We start from the raw sequence: 25,205 nt of genomic DNA, 5'->3' as shown, positions 1-25,205 counted from the left end.
TCATAATTTCTAGTGGCCACTTACTGCAAGACTTTGCCACAATTACTTTTTCACAGGCAGGAGAAAGTTGTTTTGTTGCAATGATGCCAGAGCTAGAATTTATTTACACCTCTCCATAGGCTTCGAAGAATATTTTTACCATGTTACTTTTATACGCTTTACAACTGTCGACGCATTTCAGGATTTCTTTCCTCCTTTGGGCAGATTGTGATTTTTTGGAGTCTAGGCAGTCTTCTCTGCAAGTGCCTACTGGTTAAAATGATAATGGATATGAGATTGCGAAACATGTAGGTCTGTTATTTTCTTACCTGTTGTGTTTTTCTTGAGCAATAGGTCCTCGAAGATTTGTCGAAGAAGCAGGCCTAAGATCTGTATGAAGATACAGATAAGTTTGAACCTACAGTGATATGTGCCGCTGCCCCTTGTATGGGCATAATTCTTTAGATTGTGAACTTTTGGGTCTAGGCATGTCTTGTTGAAACTTCTGTGTGCAGGGTGACTTAAAGGTAACAGAAATGCGCTATGGCAGGATGATGTTCTCATGAGATTGATGACAAAAACAAATTTCTTTTTTTAACATTGGGAAGTTTCCATTGCCTGTACGCACAGACAACTAATTGACAAATACGAAAACAGTTTTTTTTTTATTTTAATGATCCCTCATTTTTACATACCGTTCCTGCATAAAAACTCACCAGACCACAGCTTATAGGGTTGTTTAATATTTTTTGCTTCGTCTATATACAACGTTAGACCAACATGAAATTAAGAGCTAGCAAAGACACAGCATAGGGAAGCTAACTTTATTGCTTGTAGGCTTCATGCACTATAAATATATATATATATATATATATATATATATATATATATATATATATATATATATATATATATATATTAAGATTCCATATTCGCAATTTCACTTTTTAGATTGCCATCTACATTATTAAATACAGTTCAAAGATGGACGGAAAAAGCAGCTGCATAAAAAAGGCAGAATGTTTGATAGGTGAACATTGTATAAATGAACACAGGAAGTGTTTTTGCACATGTGCACATCAAGCTTTTAATTCTGAACGCAACTGATAAGCCTTTGCTATTTTCAACAGATCTGTTCCTCCCCGCCCTGTTTTTGCAGACAATGTGGTTTAACTCCACAAAGGCTCAGAAAAAAGGCCGTGCATGCGTTACTGGATGAGTGACTTGTACTGCGTTTGAAATATCTGTTCTCGAGTGTTTTACGAGTTTTCAGAACTTGGCACTGCCCTGCAATGTATTGCCAGAGTTTTGCTGCAACTGTGCAGCTTGTGGTGTGCACGTTACCAATATGCATTCTTATGCCACATGTGAAGTGTTACCACCACTGTTATTGTTGCTGTTAAACTGTGCTTCCTATTTAAATGATATAATGGGCAACTTTGCTCCAAGCGAGGCATGGAGGGGGGGGGGGGGGAGGGAGAGAGAAGAGGGTAACATTGTGAAGATTCTGTCATCGGCTTGTCTCGTTCTTCCATTTTGCCGAACCTGTTGGTGGATACTATACAATGGCCTACCTACATAGATTTTAAACTGAAGTACATAGTGTGTCTACTAACCATTACTATGCGCTTTTGCGCCTTTTGTGAGATGCTGTTTGAGACGTTATATAAGTGAGATGGAAGGCTGCCAGAGCAGGCCACGTTTGTTGCGTCATCTGCATAAATCTCCGACTCATTTAGCTCTCCTCGTGTAATTACGATATGTGCAATAAAGTTATTTATATGCAATGCTTGGTATGAACATCCATTATTTCGATGACATGAAAACCGTGTTTAACTTTGTTTTTGAAGTATATTGACCTTCTTCACACCCCAAGCTTTTTCTATCCTAATGAGACCGCCTCAAGCAAACATTGAGGCACAAAACGTCAGTGAGCCAGAGTGAGTATTGGTGTACGCTCAAGTAGGTATCACTGTATTCTAATTTAATAAACAGTGTTGAATATCCCATAGCAACCTTGGAAATTTGAGAGGTACTTCGGTGCCAGACGCCATGTACTGTATTTACTCAAATGTAACAAGTTTTTGTGGTCTCGTTACAATAGAGTAAATACAGTAAATTTTCACTACAAGATTTCAATTAAGTAACTCGCTACTGTCAAAGGGCAACCATGTCTACCAAGTATTAAGCCCTTACCCTGATCTACGCTGTAACAGCACAAGCAACTAAAGGGTGCACTTGAAGGTTATGTTATGAAATAAAAGTGTGAGTCCAGATAAATTTTGACTGCAGAGACCATGCAAAGAGTCAGACGTGACCAAATGTTCTCTAAAAACTATATTTTCAATAAGGTCATACTTAGGTACGCATTGTTAAAAGGGAATATAATGGTAAAAATTATGTTACCTTTTTTTTTTTCACCACAATTTTATGTTTTTCGAGCTATGATCATTATAACAATGTTATTACTTTCAGTGTTATTACTTGCATTAGTTATGCTATTACATAGAAACAGTGTGGACGAGCATTTCTCAGAGCACATATTTTTTAAGCTGATTCAGTTAAGTCTTTTAATGAAAGGTATTTCAATCTTTCAAGGCATAAAGGCCACTTGTAATCCATAGAGTTCATATCGGCTTTATTCTACAACAGTGCACACAGCATCGCATGCATGAAGAAACAAAGAGAACAGCACGGCAGCTTGGAAGCCCACTACTCCTTCATGATGGAGAGGTCATGCTTCTGTGCGAAGTACCAGTATTCCGGGTACTTCGGGGTGTCTCCCGACATGGTCGCCATTCCAGCATCGAGTGACAACTTCTTAACGCCGCAAATTACAGCTAAGCCGATGGCAAGAGGAACGCCCAAAGTGTAGCTACTGACTGTAAACAAAGAAAAGAAAGTCACATCAGTAACCGAATAAAAAAAGAAAGAAATCCTTTCAAACACATCAACCATATTATGATTAGCAGGCTATACCATGGAAGCAAGAACACTTATTTCATTGCCTGCATTCACAATCACATGATAGTTATTACAACCGAGAAACAGTACATTACATTCGAGAAAAAAAATGTACTCTCCACCAACGGTCATCCCCGTACGTCCCTCCTGAAGAGAATTCGCATACACGCTGCATCTAATCCCGCTTACCTATGTTTGCAACGTAGTACACTTCTAGAGGGTTTCAGATTAGGCCAATTTTCCCAAACAAGCCCAAGTCACAGTAAATTTTGTCAGAGACTACGACATAACTGCTCAGCCAAACATATTGTTTTATTAGGTAGTAACGAGAAACCTTTAACTAATAATATGCATAGCATTTATATTAGCTGAAAAAAGCTACTTGCAGTTCGAGTGAAAACCAGCTAACACGACTGTCCTTCACAGATTAATGACAGCCTGTTCTGTGGCAGGAGCAGCCATTTTTTTTTCTTCGGTAGTAATCGACGTATACATAAGAGATACAGGTGCACAGCAGATAACAATTTCCTGCAACACGAATGGTACATCTCACTGGTTCCTACAGCACTCGGGATTGGGTTGTAAAAATGCGAAGCCCCCTCAAAAAGTGGCCACAAAAAGAAGAATGTTCGATCGGAATGTGCCGCCGCTCTTGAGAGAAATTGGAGGCCAGAGAGAAAGTACATCAGTGCCTGTTTTTCTTTTTGTGAACAGACACAGCGCCACAATTTATTTACTGTGAGTTCCTTCAGCAGGGGACAGAAAGGCTGGCAACTTAGACGCTTTGTTTTAAATTACGTTTGCTCTAGAGGGGGAAAGGACAGGGGGCAAAACTCTTAAGATGGTTTTGCATGATCTTATAATGAATGTGTTGCCATGGTAGAGAGGAGCCAGAGTTAGGGCCGCCCAATCAGAAATGTGAAAAGTCACCAAAAAAGTCTCTGAATCCAGTGAATAAAGCAGTGACACAATAGAAATGCATCTACCTTTATCGTGGTATTCTAAACAGATTATCACTGCCAAAGCTATGACGATGTGCTTTGAGATAGTAAGTCAAGATAATGATTGAACGCATAATATTGACGACCCTAAAATCCTGTACAAGTGTGCCCCAACCCTCTCAAGAGTGAAAGATAATTGGACATGATTTAGAGGGGAAGGCGGATCCCTAGCTTGCTCACGAACAAATGTTCGAGATGGCAGCCAGCAGAACTTTTATGAATGCACGCTGTAGGGGTGCTGACACCCCCTGTAAAGTTGTTTGTGCTGCGTGGCGCACATGTCTCGCCCAAAAGCCGCATTTTGAGATACGACCGCCGGGGGTAGGTGGTGTTGCGTACGCGAGCGGTAGTCGCCCCTATCATCATCATGGTTGGTACAGTGGTAGCGTGGGCGGTGACCCCTGGCGGAACACAAGCCTTGGTGGCGGGTGAGAGTTGAGCGCGTCTCTTCTGCGCATGGCGGTTGCCGCGAACGGTTGTCTCTAGCGTGGGTCCCTGGTGCGTAGCACCGCAGGCTGTGCGTCGGGGGTCCTCGTAGTAAGTCAAGCGTTGGCGACGCCGCCTTGGGTGACTTATTCTTTTTGTCATGTTATTGTGTGTTTGTCATGTTACTGCGTGTTTGTCGTGTTATTGTGTTTGTCATGGAGTGTATGCTAATAATGTGTACGAATGTCCTAACGTGTTAATTACAATTGATGTATAATAATTCGGCAGACGATATCATTGTTCAAAAGTAGTTAAATAAATGTATGTCGTTGTTTGCTTTGTACCAACTATGTCTACTGTGCCTGTTCACTCCAAGAGCATGGTGATGATTGCCAATACGAGATCCCACAACGCTTAAGCTTCTAATGAAGTGCTTTACTGATTATGCATAAATTCTCAACTGGAGGGAATTCCTCTGTGAAATTTTACGTTGTGACAAGCGGGGAAAACATTCTTCAAATGTTCTGACAATCTGTGAAAAACTTCTAAGTGCAATCCCGGGGCACCCCACTGCGAAGTACCAAGAAATTGTCCAGATGTCTAAACGCTTTCAGAACTCTGTTTTCTAGAAACTGCTGCTGCAAGATTCTACAGCGGAGAACGGGTAAAAAAAATGTTGGAGAAGAGGGGCACTTGATCAGTTATTGGCGCATACTTTAAATCTACTGAAGAAAGGAAAAAAAGGCTTGCTCGGGTAGGGGCTTTTGCTCAGAATTTTACAGTAAAGTCATTAGCACGTTCATTAAAGGGGTACCGACACAAAAACTTTGGCCTCACGTTTTTCTGCTGCAATGTGTTGCTGGGGGCCTGTTTGTCATGACACGACACATCGTTTGCTGCAGCACGTGACAGATAATTAATTACAGGCCCCTCATTGCCGATCAGTTTCGGTTTGAGAGAGCTCCAAAAACTAGGTGTAGCTGTCGCCACCTAGAATGTACAGCTTTTGACCACGTCAGCACACAGAACTGTGACACACTTCCGCACTGTCCGCATCAAGAATTACTTTCGAATAGGAAACGGGACTGCGATGTCGCCAAACACAGAAATTTCTGAGCCTGCACCACGGCCACGCACTCCCAATCAGCCGCCGAGAAATATAGAGTGCGGTAACAAACGCATCAAAAGAAAAATGGCAACTATGACATCATCATAACTTGCTTTGTTAAATGGAGCGTGGTGACGCGAGGGAAGTAGGGGGTCCCCTTCGACGGTGTCAATGGCACGATAGAGCCGAGGGCTCGCGCAAACTTCAAAATTTTTTAAAATTCCCTTCCTAGCTATATTCACTGTTGATATTTTGCAGATAATATTCAAATGTCCCTGGGAATCAACCCTACAGGCTATCTTGGCCGCGAAATTTTGTGTCAGTGCTCCTTTAAGGGCCATGACACCCAATTTGTTATCATAATTTTTGTTGATGGTGATGTGTGGTGTTTAATGGCACAAGAGATGTCAGAAATGATTATGGTAAGTGGCAGTATAAGGGCCTTAACATTACGTGTGCTCAGGCATGTAAAGCATGTAAGTACAAAAAAGATGAGTGACATGAAACATGTGCAGTAAGAATGAACGGCAAGTGGTCATGATAATAAAACTATGGTGGAGATGTATGGGATTAGCGCCACTGCCTTGTGAACTCCCTTGAATCCAAGGACCTGGAGGCATGTGTTTTGTTTAATGTAATCACCGCAGCTGTAACTTCTGTTCAGAGGTCTTGCGACAGATGACCTATATGTATCACATGAAAACTACGCACGTCGTTTAAAAATGCGTACCATGCTTGATGTTTGAAAAGTGGATTCCTACCGATGAACATTGCTGGTTGAAGTGGTAGTTGCTCTCGGTAAGGTAATGAAAAATGTTTCTAAGTGCGTCTAATTCTTTATGCTGAATTAAAATGCGAAGCAAGGTCAGTGCTTCACCACATCTCTCGCACAGAGTTCGATCACTATGAAACATAAAGTATGAATGTGTACTATGTGTATGTCCTGTCTTTAGCCTGTCAACTATTACTTCTGTGTGGTGTGAGTTGAATACTGGCGGCCAATGGCCAAGTGGAGGCTTGATAGCGTGCAGTTTATTTTCTTTGTACCAACCCATGTGCTTTGCCAATAGGTCCTCAGATTCTGTTTAAAGAATGGTTTCGAGTCAAGTGCATGGATAGTTATGGATGCATTGGCAATGGTCTCGTTGACAACTCCAGCTAGCTGATCTGCCAACACGTTCCCTTGTATCCCACAGTGTCCTGGCATCCAGCAAAGTACGACATGCTGTTTATTATGTATATAAGTTGCGTAAAAGTAAGTGAAGCGAGACAAGGACAGGGTTTTGTGTCTCTTCAGAGTTTTAAGTGCTTTTACCCTGCTTAGGGAATCGGTGCATATTAATGCACCTTGTAGTTTTGATTCTTCAATGTGTTTAACCCATTGTCTTCTGCACTCGTTGCGGCCGTTCCTGCCTGGTATTCCGCCGAAAAATTTTTGCGCCCGCTGGCGGCATGGGTCGGTGCCCCTAAACTGCAATGAAATCAATAACAAATGTCATAGAATAACAAACTCTGTTTTATTCGCTTAAACAATGCTTGACTGCGTTAGGTGCTTCAGTATGATTTTCGTGTGTGAAAAAAGTTCAATGCACACGGGCATGTGAAGATATAGTTAACATTTCTCACACTCCCATCAGCTCTCGGACTTTTTTTTTTTGCCCTGTGCCTTAAAAACTAACCCAACTTTTGAAAGGGCTTTACTTGACTTTGTTCGCCAGGACGTGGCGAGGAAAATGAGCCCCTTCGGCGGCTTCTAGGCACATCGGTGAGGCCGAGACAAGCAAGCTTTTTGCGCGTTTCTTTTGCTACGCCATGTTTAGAAAAAGCCAGAATAATGCACCCTTTGTCGCTAAAAAAAAAAAAAAACACTTACAAACGGACGGCTATGTCCATCTAGCGGACAATATACCAAGCAAAATGCAAACGCAAAATACTGTGCTGCCATCTATGAAATAGTGTCAAAAATAAACATTTTACAGGCGGTCGCTGGTCAAAGTGCTATTTACTCTTTAACACGGCTGGCAGTTTGCCGGCCCCGAAAGCCAACGGGTTAATGGCCAGAAGTATCGCATAAGCTTCTGCTGTGAAAATGTTTGTGTTTAAAAGAAGAGTACCAGCATACGAAAAAGATGGACCGACCGCTCCTTAAAGCACAGAAGCGCGAGTCTTTGAGGCATCAGTAAAGAATTTCGGATGGGGGCATTTATGCTGTAGTTTGAGGAAGTGTGTTCGAATATGTGCAGTAGACGCATGCTAGGTAACCTCTACAAGGGATATATCTCAATGTATAAGCTGCCACTGCCCATGGCGGGACATATTCAGAGGGAGCAACCAAACGGAGTTCAAGAAAGCGGTGTGCCCATTTCTTCAGCTAGACCGCCTCACACAAAGCGAGTAAGGCTCTCTCGTGGCAGAGCAGTTCTGAAACAGGACTGAATTGGACAAATCATATATAGTGGAATGTATGGGGTGTCTGTCGCTCATGGTCACCTTAAGAAATTATACAAAAAACAGGTAGGAGCCTAGGTGGTCGACCGCGACAAACAACTTTAAGGCAGTTGGTGTCGCAGAGTGGTATGTTATCGCATCGTAATCTAGGCGTCACATACATGTGAGGCTTTTATAAAAATAGAGAAGGCAATCCTTGTCACTGCTCCACATAGTGCATGACAACACTTTTAGAACGTTCATGGTTTTTAAACACTTGTTTTTTATACAGTGTGTTTCAAGAAACGTGTCCAATATTTTTAAAAATTTAGGAGAAGGTGCTATTTGCTCGCTGTTGTCACATTTGCGTTTTCTATAGGGGCAGGCATCTTAAGAAGAAGAAGAAGGTGTTTAATGAGAAGAAGGAGAAGAAGTCGGCCTTGAAAGCGGGTTTCTGGCCTGCTACACCACACGGGGGTAAGGGGGAAAAAGAAAAGGGATTGTGGTATAGCACAATGAGGTTCGAAGATAATCTTTGGAACGGTAATTAGGAAAGTAAACCTAATTAGCTTTTTAAATAGCAGAGTTTGGTAGTTAAGTCAAATGGTAGAATTGATGTCCTTCATGCGAAAAAACGATTGCCACTTTGAGATTTCGGAATTGGGCCCATAAAAAAAATCACAGCATATCAAAGGACCAAATGATGAGTGGGGCGAAGCATCCATTTGTGCATCCGTCCATGTGTCTGTCCATCTGTCTGTATGTCCATCCGTCTAGTTAACACTCCAAGTACCACCATCTCACATCTTTTCATCGTATATGTTCGTCCGTCTGCTCATCCGTCCGTCTGTCCCACCGTGGGTCCATCAGTCCGTCCGTGCATCTGTCTGTATGTCCGTCCATCTAGTGAACACTCTAAGTACCACCATCCCGCATCTTTTCATCATATTGTCACGAGCGGTTGCAATGCACGGCGCATACAGCGCGAATGAACATTCAGAAAAAAAGGTGAAGAAGGAAGACGACGTTGGGTGTGCTGTCTCGAGACCCCTTGTGGAAGTAAACGCGAACCATCCAGGCTCGCCTGTTTTTCAACCTTTTCGTGTACTTCTTGCGTGTAACATTTGGTGGAGCTGTGCTGGGTACCTCCCACGACCTACGACGGAGCCGTCAGCACCAGAACTTCGTAGAAGCCGTCGCCTTGCCGGACTTTCGCCATCGCGCCCCGACATGTCTCTGGAGCAAAATGACCCCCTCAGCAATGCCTCGGCAAGACCACCGCTGTATCAGCATTACCGAGAGCCACGGCCGTTCTCAGCAAAGCCAGGGGAAGATTTCGATGAATGGCTGACCCATTACGAAAGGGTAAGCCAATGCAACAACTGGAACCCGGCCAGCCAGCTCAGGCATGTCGTTTTTTATTTGACGGACACGGCCCTGGTTTGGTATGAAAACCACGCCGACACGCTTACTACATGGAGCAGTCTTATTGAAGAAATGAAGAAGTGCTTTAGCGACTCGGACACTAAGAAGAAACGAGCGGAAACAGCTTTAGCTCAGAGAGCTCAGGTGATCGGCGAGACTTGCACGACATATATTGAAGAAGTTCTCAAGCTGTGTAAAACCATCGACTCTCGAATGCCCGAGGAAGATAAAGTGGGACACCTTTTAAAAGGTATTGCGGAAGACGTCTATAACTTCCTCATTGGAAAAGACAACCTGAACACCGTATCAGACGTGATTCGGCACTGCCGCACATTCGAGGCGCTGAAAACTCGCCGAATCACGCCGAAGTTTGGACGGCTAGCCAATGTCACGACTGTGGCCAGCGTTGACGCGAGTCCGCAGACAGACCTCTCAGCTACCATTCGGCAGATTGTCCGTGAGGAGCTCCTGCGGCACGAAGAACAAACGCGTTATGCGGTGCCGCGTTGCGCCTCCGTCGCTTTCCGAGACGCCGTCTGCGCATCTCCTCCGGCTACTTGGCAGCATTCGGTGAATGCTGCGGATTGTAACAACTACCGACACGACCCGCATTATGGCCAGACCGAACAACGCCATTACGACTCGATTGATCGGCGTTTTGATCAGCATCCACGCGACGTTCGCCCACGAAGACCCAGCACTGCCTACGACATCCAAGGGGAGGGGATGAGTTACTCTCAGCCTGTGGCCGCTGTGGAATATTTCAATCAGCGTCCGGAAGTTCGCCCTCTGCCCGTGTGTTACAACTGTGGCACGCCTGGCCACATAGCTAGGTATTGTAACCGACGTCGGGCATTCAGCAATGGACAGTCGGGATCGTTTATGCAACACGGTGGTCGTGCAATGGACACTAATAGGCCAGGAAACACCACTTTTGAAGGCTACTTCCGAGAAGAAAGAAGCCGTCACTTCCCTCTGGACAGCTATTCTGGAGAACAAGAAAGGTATCGAAACCGTTACCGCTCTCCTGCCTCCGAACGTACTCTGACACCACCACCAGCTTTCCGAGCGTCTCGATCTCCATCTCCCAGACGGCGTGTGACGTCATCATCTCCTCGACGCCGCTTCGCGTCACCACCGCCGGGAAACTAGCCAGCGCGGCCGATGGAGGTGAGGTCGCTGGAAAATCTTTGCTGCCGACTCGGATACCTCCACCTATCTTCATGCTGAAGAATAAGGTTAATGTACTTATTGATGGCGTTTCTACCATGGCCTTAGTCGACACGGGAGCAACTGTTTCTGTCATGAGTGTGGTGTTCAAAAATCTGCTGGGACGCAAGGTTATGTTTCATTGGGACCACAGCACAAGCTTTCGTGGAGTGAGTGGGGACTCATTATACCCGGTTGGTGTGTGTAACGTGGATGTCTCCTTGGGTGGTCAAACCTTTAACACTGAGTTTACCGTGCTTCCGCGTTCCACACACGATGTAATTCTCGGCATTGACTTTTTGAAATTGTGTGGCGCCAATGTTGACTGCCGAACAGGAGAACTCAGTATTTGCGGAAGTGTGTCCTCTGCGCTCTTAGAAGAATCATCCCAGCAAGAGAGTGTGTTTTGTGTTTCTGAAGACACTGTTGTGCCCGCTTTATCCGCGATGCGCGTTCCTGTTGTTTTTTCGTCTTCTGTTAGTACTTCGTTCGATGTTGCGGTGGAACCGGTCCATAGAAACTGTCTTAAGAAAAATGTGTTGGTTCCGTATTGTATGGTTTCAGTTACCGATGGATGCGCAGGGCTATGGACGCTAAATTGCTCCACTGAAGCCGTAGTGCTGTCTCAAGGCCTAAAACTTGCTACGTTTCAGGGAGAGTCATTTATACCTATGGCAGTGCTTACAGAACTACCGGATACAGCACAAACCAGTGTCTCGCACACCGCAAACGAACACATGCTCGGAATGGTAGCTACATCGCTCAGTGACCATGAACGTCGTGTTTTGATGGCCCTGCTCTCGAAACACTCTTCAATATTCGACTTTGCACAGCACGACGGCCCCACATCGATTCCTGCATCCCGTACTCGCCATCGCATCAACACAGGATCCGCTGAACCGATTCGTCAAAAACCATATCGTGTGTCCTCTGCGGAGCGAAAGATCATCAGCGCTCAAGTCGAAGAAATGATGGGTAAAGGAGTAATTCGGGAATCGTCTAGCCCTTGGGCAGCTCCAGTGATACTGGTGAAGAAGAAAGACGGCACGTGGCGATTCTGTGTCGATTACCGTCGCCTAAATGCCGTTACTAGGAAAGACGTATACCCAGCACCTCCACCAAATGTTACACGCAAGAAGTACACGAAAAGGTTGAAAAACAGGCGAGCCTGGATGGTTCGCGTTTACTTCCACAAGGGGTCTCGAGACAGCGGTTGCAATGCACGGCGGTTGCAATGCACGGCGCATACAGCGCGAATGAACATTCAGAAAAAAAGGTGAAGAAGGAAGACGACGTTGGGTGTGCTGTCTCGAGACCCCTTGTGGAAGTAAACGCGAACCATCCAGGCTCGCCTGTTTTTCAACCTTTTCGTGTCACGAGCGGTTGCAATGCACGGCAAATGTTACACGCAAGAAGTACACGAAAAGGTTGAAAAACAGGCGAGCCTGGATGGTTCGCGTTTACTTCCACAAGGGGTCTCGAGACAGCACACCCAACGTCGTCTTCCTTCTTCACCTTTTTTTCTGAATGTTCATTCGCGCTGTATGCGCCGTGCATTGCAACCGCTCGTGACATTTCCCCGTTGGCAGACGAAGCCCGCCGGGCGAGTCACTCAGTGGTTCGTGCATTGCATAGCTTCATGCGAGCGACGTGCGCCACTTCTGTTTTAGCCGAGCGCCGTCCAGTGCTTGTGAGCCGTGCTATGCGGTAGTTGACCTCACTGAGGCGTTCGAGGATAACGTAGGGCCCGACATAGTGAGCGAGAAATTTCTGGTACAGGCCACGTTTCCGTAAAGGCGTCCAGAGCCACACCTGATCTCCAGGATTGAAGTGAACATGTCGGTGACGGTCGTCATAGCGGATCTTTGACCGGTCTTGCGAGGTGACGGTGCGTAGCCGAGCGAGGCGTCGCGCTTCTTCTGCTCTACAGAGAATCTCGTTGATCGGCTCACTGTGATGAGCAGAGTAGGGAAGCATAGTGTCAAGATTATAGCGTGGTGGACGAGCATAAAGGAGAAAGAAAGGTGAGTAACCAGTGGTCTCATGTCTTGCGGTGTTGAAAGCATAGGTGATGAAAGGCAAAATTGTGTCCCAGTTTTTGTGCGCGGAGTCGATGTACATGGACAGCATGTTGGCAAGCGTTCGGTTCGTGCGTTCCACTAGACCATTAGTCTGTGGATGGTATGGAGTGGAATGGCGGAAGCTTGATGAGCACAGACGAAGGGTCTCTTCGACAACATCCGCGGTAAATTGCCGCCCACGGTCGCTGATTACGATGCGAGGAGGTCCGTGTCTGAGGATAACTTGAAACAGCAAGAAGATGGAAACGTCTTTTGCTGTGGCCGACGGCAGTGCTGCCGTCTCACAATAACGGGTTAAGTGGTCTACGCAAACGATGACCCAACGATTGCCGTCTGTGGATCGCGGAAAAGGGCCCAGAAGATCTATACCAACTTGCTCAAAGGGGGTGCTAGGAGGCGAAACAGGCTGAAGGCGACCAGACGGCGCGTCAGTTGGTCGCTTGTAACGCTGACATTGGGTGCAGCTGGCGACGTACCGTTCGGTATCATTGCGCATCCGGGGCCAATAAAAGCGTTCCTGAGCACGGTAGAGTGTTCTTGTGCATCCAAGATGTCCGGAAGTTGGTTCGTCGTGCATGGCAGATAATACGTGACTGCGAAGGCTCTTGGGGACAACCAAAAGGTAGCGCGCACCGGTAGCCGAGAAGTTCGTCTTATATAGGGCGCCGTCACGTAAGCGAAAACGATTGTCTGCAGCGGACTCCCGCGCGGCCGCGAATAGCGGCTGTAAGCTGTCGTCTTTCCTCTGCTCTGATATGAAGGTATCCATATCCGGAAATCCCGTGGACACAAAAGCGATGTATTCATCAAAGTTGTCCGCGTCACATTCAGTCGTTGGGAGTGGCAGGCGAGAGAGACAATCAGCATCAGCGTGTCGCCGGCCGCTCTTGTAGGAAACAACGAAATCATACTCCTGCAGACGGAGCGCCCAGCGTGCTAGTCGACCAGAGGGATCCCGAAGATTCACAAGCCAGCATAGAGAGTGATGATCCGTGACGACAGTAAAGGGGCGCCCGTAGAGATACGATCGAAACCGTTGCACAGCGAAGACGACCGCCAGACACTCTTGTTCGGTGACAGTGTAGTTGCGCTCGGGGCGACTCAATGAGCGGCTAGCGTACGATATCACATGCTCGCTGTCGCCGACACGCTGAACTAGTACGGCGCCAATGCCAACACCACTAGCATCGGTATGAACTTCTGTCGGTGATGACGGATTGAAGTGGCGAAGAATAGGCTGGGACGTCAACAGTAGCTTTAGCTGCCGAAACGATGAGTCGCATTCCGAGCTCCACTCGAAAGGAACACCTTTTTGGAGAAGGCATGTGAGCGGATGAGCTATGTCAGCAAATTTGGGAATGAAACGGCGAAAGTAGGAGCATAACCCTAAAAAACTTCGTAGCTGCTTCACAGAGCGAGGTGCCTCGAATGCCTCCACAGCTGTTGTCTTTTGTGGATCTGGTCGTATACCTTCTTTGTCGATCAGGTGTCCCAGCACAAGTGTCTGTCGTTCACCAAAATGGCACTTTTTAGAATTAAGCACAAGGCCGGCCTTCCTCAAGCAGTTCAGTACCAAGTCCAGGCGCTCGTTATGCTCACGAAATGTTCGGCCGAAGATCACAACGTCGTCTAGGTAGCACATACAAACTTCCCACTTCAAACCGCGAAGTATAGTGTCCATGAACCTTTCAAACGTTGCGGGGGCGTTACAAAGCCCGAAAGGCATCACGTTGAATTCAAATAGTCCATCGGGCGTTACAAAAGCGGTCTTCTCTCTGTCATCCGGGTGCATAGGGATTTGCCAGTAACCTGATCGTAAATCCACAGAAGAGAAGTAAGAAGCCGCAAAGAGGCAATCGATGGCGTCGTCACTCCATACCATCCACAGACTAATGGTCTAGTGGAACGCACGAACCGAACGCTTGCCAACATGCTGTCCATGTACATCGACTCCGCGCACAAAAACTGGGACACAATTTTGCCTTTCATCACCTATGCTTTCAACACCGCAAGACATGAGACCACTGGTTACTCACCTTTCTTTCTCCTTTATGCTCGTCCACCACGCTATAATCTTGACACTATGCTTCCCTACTCTGCTCATCACAGTGAGCCGATCAACGAGATTCTCTGTAGAGCAGAAGAAGCGCGACGCCTCGCTCGGCTACGCACCGTCACCTCGCAAGACCGGTCAAAGATCCGCTATGACGACCGTCACCGACATGTTCACTTCAATCCTGGAGATCAGGTGTGGCTCTGGACGCCTTTACGGAAACGTGGCCTGTACCAGAAATTTCTCGCTCACTATGTCGGGCCCTACGTTATCCTCGAACGCCTCAGTGAGGTCAACTACCGCATAGCACGGCTCACAAGCACTGGACGGCGCTCGGCTAAAACAGAAGTGGCGCACGTCGCTCGCATGAAGCTATGCAATGCACGAACCACTGAGTGACTCGCCCGGCGGGCTTCGTCTGCCAACGGGGAAATGTCACGAGCGGTTGCAATGCACGGCGCATACAGCGCGAATGAACATTCAGAAAAAAAGGTGAAGAAGGAAGACGACGTTGGGTGTGCTGTCTCGAGACCCCTTGTGGAAGTAAACGCGAACCATCCAGGCTCGCCTGTTTTTCAACCTTTTCGTGTACTTCTTGCGTGTAACAATATATTCATTATACACAAGTACCGCCATCTAGCCGACATTCCAAGAACTAAACTTCCCTGTGGCACATACCGGAGAGAAGTGGTTACTATAGAGGACGGTCGGGTGACGTCTTAAGAAGCTTCGCCCCTAAAAACTAAGTTCACTTGCTGCCTACAGGGTGGTATGTGCACAAAATATAAAAAAATCAAATCTAAAATATCAACCAGGTCGATCTCGTGGAATCACCCTCCAGCGATGGCACTGCACACCCATTGCTCCACTAGTAGGCCCTGGCTCGTAGGGTGAGAATCGTGGCACTGTGTCAGACGAGTAGTGCTGGGATTGGCAGTACGACGGGCCCAGTGCAGCTGGATAAAGTGGCCAGTGATAAGTCGGTGGCACTGATGGTGCAGCAGCGAATTAGGCGAACGACGCCGTCGCCATAGTCGTTGGTTGCGGCAGTGAGTGATGCTCAAGGGCCAGGCTAGGGCAAAATGCCAAAGGTCTGGCTACTTGGTTGGTCGGAAGTGGCAGTGGTCTGTACTGAAGGCGACGCCAAACCCGCTCCATTAAGCCGCCGACTGCCTTCATCAACTCGGCGAGGTCGTTGTTGACATGCCCCAGTGCCAAATTTTCTTGGCTTCAGTGACCTCTTCCCTGATGCGGTCGTAAAGCGTAGCAATCGCATAAATTAATTCCTTCAAATTCTCTTCTGGGTGCTGCGTGCGGCGCTCGAGCTCCACTTTCAGGCGACGTCGCGTCAGCTGACAAGAACTCGGAGTGGAAGGCGGCAGTGCATTGCTCCCACGAGTCAAACCTGCGCACGAACCACCAACACAACTTCGCACCGCCTTCGTGTGCGGCCAGTACTACGTGGGTCAGTCACTTATTAGCGGCGACCCCCATCACGATGCAGAAGTTTTCCAGGCGTCTTTTCTTTCTCTTTTGCTCCTTCCCTGTCCTGTGTCTTTCTGGTGTTGCACTGTAAATAAGTTCACGATGGAACCTTAACCCCTCTTCCCCCCCGTTCCCTATGATAATGGTGCCATCCCACTCTCCCACCGGACTGAAAAATCAGGTGCGAGTCCAGCCCTTTTTGTTCCTACTCATGCAGTCACCAGTAGTAATGGCAAGCAAGCACCCGCACTTCAATAGTTCATGTCCCTTTGGCAGCGCAGAACTTTACAGGTTAAATGCCAAAATCTCTAACAATCTATTCGGAGATCACGGGACTTGTCGACTTCACATTGCCAGCACTTGTATGAGGATTATACACTAAGCCAAATATTGTCGGTATGGGATTAAAAAGATGACACGATGGGAGTGCTATGTTGCTCCCTTTCAACCTTCTTTAGGTATTTCAGTCTCTGATGAGCAAGGGCACACTTTTTAAGAAATTAAATGTGAGAAGTGCACTCACAAAATTGACTTTGCGCTTCTGTGATTAAAACCAAAAGAAATCGGGTAAGAAGGCTCGAGAAGACCAGAGTCTTGGCTGATTCAGAACGCACCTGCAAACGTGAATCGCCCCGAACAAGTGAAATGGTATGCAAAGGAAATATCCATGCACTCACCCCTTAAGGAAGATACCGAATCGGTAACGAAACATCAGAACAATTACTGAGGCAAGGCCAGAGTGGGAGATGTTAAGAACATTCTTGATAAAATAAAGATGTAAACTATCAATGTTTAAAATAAAAAATTGCGTTTCTGAGCACAAGATTAGGGGCAGCACATGTTTGCATGAGGGGAAGAGGTTTAAGAACTGCGCATATGCTCGTTGCAAAACAAGTTACTTATTTTAGAGAGGACACAAATTGCTAATGAGTATCTAAATCTTTCAAAAGGGAGCCTACTTATGTAAAGAAGATCCTTACAATGATCGTAAGTGGCTGCACAGAGGAGATCGCAAGCATCATGGAACTTGCTAATCTCTATGTGTACATCGTATTGTTTCAACAAGCAAACCGAAGACAGCAACAACAAAGCAGAACAGCAACAGCATCACAGATGACAAAGACTACCTGGCGGCACAGTGCATACGCATATTTACGTAAACTTTGCAGAGGACTTTGTGGGCCATACTTAAAAAAGAAAGAGCACATGAGCACTCAGTAATTGAAAGAATAAATCACAATTCACACAGCAACACTATATCAGGCTGAAATTCAGCAAGAAATGCTGTAACGTATGAGTGGGCCGTGTATCGCTTGTGGTTCAACATAATTGATCCGGTTTATACGACATTCGTTGGCATCATTAAAGAGGCAAACTGTAACCAAAATGTGAATGGGTGTTTCGTGGATACGGCTCCTGAAATGGACAACGAACTAACTATATACAAGGTGAGAGAAGAAACTTACATTTTGCTCCCCACACGGAGGCAGCAACAACAGCACTCGCCATGTGGTTGTACACCGAGTCCTTGCCAGTGACCTTTGCCAGGATGTTATTTGTGGCCACAAAAGCACCAGTGGACACCACTGCAAGCGGACAGGCAGTGCAGTCATTCTTTTCAGCACGAACAGCATGGATGCAACAGAAGGGCAGTACTCAAACACTAACTTCCACAAGTGGGTCTACCCAAAATCAAAGACAAGCATACTACAAGGTGTTTCTATGCGATAACTTCGCTCCTAAGGGGTGTAGCCACATGGACAATTTGGCGCGCGGCTGCAGCTTTGTGTGCTTTGCTGTGTTACTGTTCCACAAGTAAGCCACACTTTTATAGATTATAAGGCCAACATGGTTTCCCAAAAAGAACTTGGCTCATTTTCTGGTTTAAGTCTAGCGTACCAAACTTATTAGGTAAAGCTGTAACTAAATGAGTTGGAAAGTAATAGTTATCGACTGACGCACGGTCGTCACCTCTAACGACATGTCTCCAATAGGACTTCCCGTTCATTTCAAAGCAGTGATGTTCAAATACCTCTCAACGTCTTCGTACAAACACCCGGTAGGTGCAAGAAAGTGTTCAAGCACATGGAATGGAATAAGAAGCTACAGCGGACACATGTATAGATGATTTTACGTAACGCACATAGCCACGGCCACCTCGGGCTTAACTGTTAGGCAAATGTTTTCCTATTTTCATATCCTGCAACATGAATTATCCCTTCGCAGGTTCACCTATATCTTTAACACGATAATATGAAAACTGGCTGTGGTATATCGACATAACTTATGAAGAAATAGTATAAAACAGGATTTCATCAGAATCAAGCCAATATACTTTTTTGAAAACAAAGAAAAAGGGACATATATGTTGCACCGACTCATGGGAATGTTTTCAATAAGAAAAATCCCAGGCCTGTGCAGAAAGCGCAGCACATTCGCAACAGAAGCTGGAAGAGCGGAATTTCCAGAGTACATTCTAGACCCTCTTGAGGCAACTAATACAACTACACCTACAAGGTGCCCATTATGCCCACTCTTTCTATCGGGGAGTTACCAGTTGCGATGTTAACGTCGTCGAAATGTATCTATGTAGATGTCCAATTACTCCTATTGCTTTTTTTCCCTACATGACGGTATTTGATTGTATGCTTTGTGATGAAATTATCCTTGTAAATATTGTACCTGCTAATTAAACCACAACATGCCTTTTCTGTAACTGATCCTTAAATAGCTATATCAGCTATTTATCAGCGTTTTCACATAATTTTTTTTTGTAAATAATATTATTGAAAATAAAGCATTCCTCTTCCTCTATGCAATCAATCATAATTTCGGTCAGGTTTGGAAGCACTCACTACGCAATTACCATTCATCATTCTGCAGAGAAGCGAGGCACCCACTCCCCATATGCAAGGCACCATGCGCACTTTGTTGATGACGTGGCTGATGGCGATTAAAGATCTTGACTGAACCCATAGTAATTGGTTAGAAGCTTTAGATGGCCTACTAGACACATAATTTGCCTTGTGTGGCGCTCGGTCATTGTTTTACTTGCCCACCATGCCGTATTACATGTTAACGAGAAATAATTGTATTGAGGTCCTGAGAAAATGGGCCATGGGGGGCCTTATGGGCTTCCTTGGCAGCTGATACAAGTATACTTGCGTGGTACCCACTATGCTATAAATCATAAGTCTTCTGCAGTACAGAAGCATCCAATATGCCGTTATTTCACATCCTGCAAAGTAGTGTGGCACCTGCGAACACACCTTAAGGCATTGCGTGCACTTAGCTGAAGCTAGGGCTGATGGTGAGGAGTCACAGCCGAGCCTTTTGTAGAGGGGTCTGAAGCATTCGACGACCCACTCGTCACGCATTCCGCATTGTGTGACACCCAGTTAACAATTCACATTGTTTGATGCCTGGTTTTTATTAAATGCCGTGTATGTTTATGCATACACAACATTTAAACAGAGAAATCTCCAGGAGCAGCATAATCCTAAATTGAGGCGTGACCAATGATGATAATGACCGCAAGGCAGCTTAACATGAACAACATATATTTATTCGAGTACCACTGACAGCTACACTTAAAAGATTGAGTAAAATGGGTGTCTTTTTGTCCCAACACATTCATCATCCGGCTGGCCTGTGCTTCTTTTATTGAAAACTCGGCGCTGGCCACTTGTCTATCAAGAGTGCTATGCAAAGTACCGCGCACACAGCGAGAACGCAAGGAAAGGAACGCAATGTAGATGACGATTATTGTTGTGGGACAAAGAGATGCCCTTTCTCCTCTACTTTTTTTTTTTTAGAATGCATGACGCAGTGATGGCTTGAGATGCTGTATAGCAGAACACTAAGAAACTAGTGAAGTTTGCTTGCAGAAGGAGACAGTAGTGTTTTTTCTTGTTTTTTTTTTTTTTCATGCATATGTTCAAACATAAAGTAAGTTTAAAAGGGCACGAATAACTGCTGGTGCTTTTTAAGAAACAATAATATGTGCTCGATGGTGCATCTTGGAGAAATTTTTCACTACCTGGGTGACTTGGGCTCAAATTTATCAGCGTAGACTGTCTACGAGGCTGGCCCAAACAGGAACACACACTGACAGATTCCTAGTAATAGCTGCTTTGGCTCAAGGCAGCACGTACCACACTTAAGGAAGGATGGTTAGCACGGACCAATGTGCAACTACTATTGCCCATGCTCTGTTACTTTTAAAGCAGACCTTATAAAATTTTGCACGTTGCTTGAATGGGAATTTTACTATATGTTTAGTGAATTTGGCAAGAAAATATCAAGGCACTCCAACAATAATAAAAAAACAATTTGAATGCTTTTATTTTTGAAGGAACATTTGTGGAAAAGATTTCACATGTAAAATAGTGATATCTTTTCTGGTTTTCACATGTGCCCAGTGTATCCTTCTAAACCAAAATAATAATTTTAGGCAGGACCGTTCTCCAACTAAAGGTATAAATGTTCTTCAACTAGAATACTAGGGCTTTTTCTTAAAGGGCCCTGAAACACTTTTTCAAGTAACCATGGAATGAATTCACTGGAATAGCTTATTGCCTTGCGAATTCAACGCTGCAAAAATTTTAAAAATCCGTCCAGTGCGAGTGAAGTTACAAAGGTTTGTCACATGCTGCAATTGCACTCTCTTTTCTCGTTTTGACGAAAGCACTGGAAGCTAAGCAGGGAGGGTTGGCAAGGCCATAGAAAAACGTCACGCACGCGACCTTGAGCACTCTTTTTTTTTTTTTTTTTCAGATGCGCAACTTTATCAGTGTGATCGCAGCGACCGCATGGACAAGTAGCGGCCTCCTACGGTGATCTCTGTAACGAGCGAGCACACCATGTTCAAATCAGCCAATGGCTGATAGATGGGCCCCTTTAAATAAAAGGGTTTCATAAAAAATACAGTTCCAGTGGTAACCAGTCTTTTGCTTCAGAAAGGGCGCATGGTATTCAGAGAGGAGTCACAAAAGTTTTGCGTTTGATAGCTTAAGTGGTTACAGAGAAGATGTTCCTTTTCTGACGAAAAGTAGTGTTTGAAGAAAATGCCATTTAAAGGTCTAGTTGCCAGGGTGCAGTCATGGGACTAGGCGCATTTGGGGCCATTTTCAAATGCTCTCCACTGTGCATAAAAGCTCACCCCTTTGTGGAAGCATTCGTCGGTAACGCTGAAACAGTGTGCCATAAGAATTGAAAAATCACATTCTCAGTTATCTTTGCCCTCCATCCCTACTTAATGCTCAAGATTGTATGGTAATGCCGGGGCAACTTACCCCCCGGAACCGTCCAGTAGCCTACACGTCCCAGGTAGTGCTTCAACGTTTTCGCTTCCGAAACAGCCAGTCCGTCGTACAAGCCGGCTACAGTACCTGAAATCAAACGCAGAAGTTTGTTAATAGTGCATACATCTTTCCTCGGACCCTCGGGTGTGACAGAATCAACAGAGTGTACTTTGCGCATTAATGTTTTAACCACAGGTACACGTCACAGCGCATCAGCGTGTGGCCCAGCACCCTCTTCCTATAGAGAGAGAGGGTGTGCAGCTTCGTGTAACCTTGCACCCTCTCCCTCCATAGAGCACGAGGCGGCGAGTGTACGTGCCAGACGCTAGTGCATCAATAACGTGCACATGTAGTTGGGGCTTTGGTCTCACCTGAATTTCAAAATACATCTCGTGACACAATTACAATAGGTCACAAGCTAAGAATAAGATTAAGCTCTACTACCAGACCTACAGCACTCCGTCCACTCGTCCGAGCAACACTGCTGTGTTGGTGGCCTTCCAGTCTCACTATTAGTACTTTTTTGTGGCTAATGCAAATACTGTGCGTAATGATAATTACAAGTAAACTTTGTCGTCCCCACTTAAAATTCTACCCTTCTCCAAGCAGTGACATCGGCCTGCACATGAAGGTGGATATTTGGCCTGCATGTGCAGGCCCTTTGTAGATTAAATTTCATGACTGTGGCCCGCTAGCTGATGCGGGTATGAAACCCCTGGTTTCTAATGTTGTTAGCCACTACCATTTAAAGGAGGAATTGACTCACTTATCACAGAATGGAGAAGAAGAAGCATTTTCCTATCATCTTCAGAGACTTTGACACGAATCTTTTTTTTTTTTTTTCGCATAAATACTGCTCAACCTGTCTCTTACCCCCGTATTCACAAATGCTCCTCGACTTGCACCCTTCACTTGACAGATTTGAGCACTGTGCCGCCGATCGGCTGAAAATGGCGCTGTGCTATTCAAGAATCGCAGCAGATTATCGCTGATGTGCAGTGACTTGTCGTGACTAGAGACGGCGCTCCCATCGGCTTTCTCAAGTGAAGGTGGAGCGTTGAATGAAGGGACATCCTAGAATACGGGGATTAGTGTCCCTGATCTTAGTATGAATCATCCCTTATGCAGCTGCCACATGTTAGAGGAGGCGAAAGGCCAGCGGACCGTTCACTTGAATTTAATGTTGAATTTTAACGGCAGAGGCAGAGCAGCTGATGAACTGCGGGAGCGAGGACTAAACTCAAGTGTAGAGCAACGCTTCCAAATCTGTGACTGGAACACTACCCATGCTTAAGTTGTCCAGAATAGCCTGCACGTAGTTATACCATTCTGATTATTCTGCTGTTGAATTCCCGCTTCTACGCAGTAGTTTCATGGTAACTGTCGCTATCCGATAAATCACTGGTGCAGGAACTGGAGTTTTTGACTCGCAGTTGTCGCTATCGATCGGCGTAAGCAATGCTGCACAGTTTGCCCAGACGCCCATGTCGTCCACCTTTACTGTCAAAACACGTGACACCGGCAGTGCCCTCAAGCAGGCAAATGTGTTAAAGGGGCACTTAACGTAGTAAATAACAATTTAGGTCAGAGTGAAAGCTCAATGCATGACGTCTAAAACGTCAATATTATCAACAGCAGTTCCTCACTTGCTAAGAAATTAAGCTGAAATGACATGCGCCATGAAAGGGACATTTGTGAACTTATCCCAATGACAAGAGAGCAACTAACTACAATTAATCACTTGTACTCAAACTAGCTGTAATAAGGAAAGAACTTTCCATGCATCAAGAAACGTAATAAAACGCTGCTTGTCCATTTCTGTTTGATTTATAGAAAAAAGAACCACCTGGCGTTATCATGGGTAATGGCGCGAGAGGTTCAAAATTTCAGTTTTAAGCTGGTTATGCTGGATAGATGGCGTCATCTAGCGATACCCTGTTGAACCAAGCAAGCAGAACCATGGCCTCCGAGATTGCAGATAATTGCACAATGGCCGTTGTTTTTACTGTGGCTCCCGCTACTCTCGCTCTGTTGCTGCTACTGGTGTCGGCGGCTGCATAGTAAAGGCGTTCAACATAGGGCACGGCATTAGTGACATGAGAGAGTCCACTTTGAGGTGGGTAATTTGAAGTGCGCTAGCGTGATGCAGACCATTCAAAGGTGATTTCAAAATAAGCACTTCCTTGGCACAAAAGTTTCAATACGAGGTTTTTTGACTGCCATTTCAACAATCACCGTCGACTTGATATTTGCCTTTAGTGTCCCTTTAAAGGAAGTATGTGAAGCCAAGTTCCCATACAATCTGCTAATTTCGCTAAACAAATATTTCTTGCTTCCCGTGTCAGCAAATATACAGGATAATCAATCCACTATATTTATCATGATATTCATAATCATGCTGACTCATGCATATTGTGTAGTATCTATACATGAGTTCGATAAAAAATCTGCTGACAAAGAGTGACAATAAACAATGTAGTCAATTCATAATTTAAACATGGAGTTAAAATATACTTCTAAGGTTCTTGTTTCTGCTGTGTACGAGCTTGGTTCAGTTTACAGCAGTATTTTTTGCTGGTTAAAGGTAGTCGCAATGGTCCTTTGATAAAGCCTGCGAATATTAGTTTCAAAATAAATGTGTAATTCTTGGGCTGTTTCGAAAATGGTTACATTACCACACTAGAGTTGCTTTGAAAATGTTTGCATGAGTGTTCTGAAACTATTCATAATATTCGTGTAGGTTCTAAAATTCGGAATTCGGATATACCTAACCATAATAGCACAAGATCTGCGAAGTTTAAGGTGCCAAGCTGGATACTTTGCAGCTAGTGCTCTGCTGCAACTGCTACTCTTTTCAAACACGTCTATTGAACCTGGCCAGCACTACAGTTTTTTTTTTCTGCATTGTAGTGCTCTAGGCAGACGTGTTGGCAACTGTACCACGTCCAATGCTTCATGAAACGCAGGATGAGTTATATAGCCAATAGCGCTGTTACAGAAGTTGAGGATAAATTTACCAAAAGCGTGCTACATGAACAGGGGGTGAACGTTCGGGCAGCATAGTAATTGTTGCAGCCAGTTGCCGCGCAGCAACTAAGCTCGTAAACGGCACCAGTAGCGCCTCTTAAGCTACTTCATACTGTAACGAAAGCGTAGACACTGCAAAGTTTAAGCAAGCTCAGCGGCTAGCAAAGAAACTAAGGAGACGAAGGCAACAGAGCCCAATAAGTGAAAGGAAGTGTATAAAAAAAATCGAAGTCAGAAGTTTCACTCCTGGCACGTTAATCAGAAGTCAGGTCAAGACCGCCGGAGGTTGCACCTTTTGATAGAGCTGCTAAGCTCCAGATGCTCCCCTGTATACTTCACGTTTAATTTGTGAATATGATACAGGATCGGAATCTACTTACCGTATTTAATTGAATAAAGTGAGAGATACAGCATCTTCTCAAGGCCTTCTTCATCTGCTGGTGTCCTGTAGTAGCTGAACGGCTTCCAGCCCAGCTGTTTCCGCTTTTGTTCCCACAGTTCATATATATATACATACTTGAGCTGGTCGGGGGGTATGAACACCATTCTTTGGCCTCTCCGCTGGATATTAAAGCGTGGCCAATCTGATTTCGGTCACGAAAGATGCCCGTGGAGCAGACCGAACAAGGACGACAGGCCGGAACAGGAAGCAGCCCCACAGAACACCTACCAGTCCCGCACACAAGTTACTTACGAGCCAGCACAAGTCGAAGCCAA

General features: G+C 45.4%; 1 protein-coding gene across 1 annotated transcript; it reads right to left on the bottom strand.

The window, feature by feature from the left end:
* Window positions 1–2,596: 2,596 nt before the first annotated feature.
* On the bottom strand, window positions 2,597–25,144 carry LOC119180788 (uncharacterized). The gene is made up of 4 exons (XM_037431925.2): window positions 24,869–25,144; window positions 21,453–21,548; window positions 17,625–17,744; window positions 2,597–2,861 (listed from the first exon to the last, which is right to left on the bottom strand). Exons 1-4 carry the CDS (start codon window positions 25,032–25,034, stop codon window positions 2,692–2,694), a joined length of 552 nt encoding a protein of 183 aa, XP_037287822.2. The 5' UTR covers window positions 25,035–25,144; the 3' UTR covers window positions 2,597–2,691.
* Window positions 25,145–25,205: the final 61 nt, after the last annotated feature.

The sequence above is a fragment of the Rhipicephalus microplus genome, chromosome 10, assembly GCF_043290135.1.
Source record: "Rhipicephalus microplus isolate Deutch F79 chromosome 10, USDA_Rmic, whole genome shotgun sequence".
In the NCBI taxonomy this organism is placed as follows: Eukaryota; Metazoa; Arthropoda; class Arachnida; order Ixodida; family Ixodidae; genus Rhipicephalus; species Rhipicephalus microplus.
This window is presented reverse-complemented; position numbering and strand designations above follow the sequence as displayed.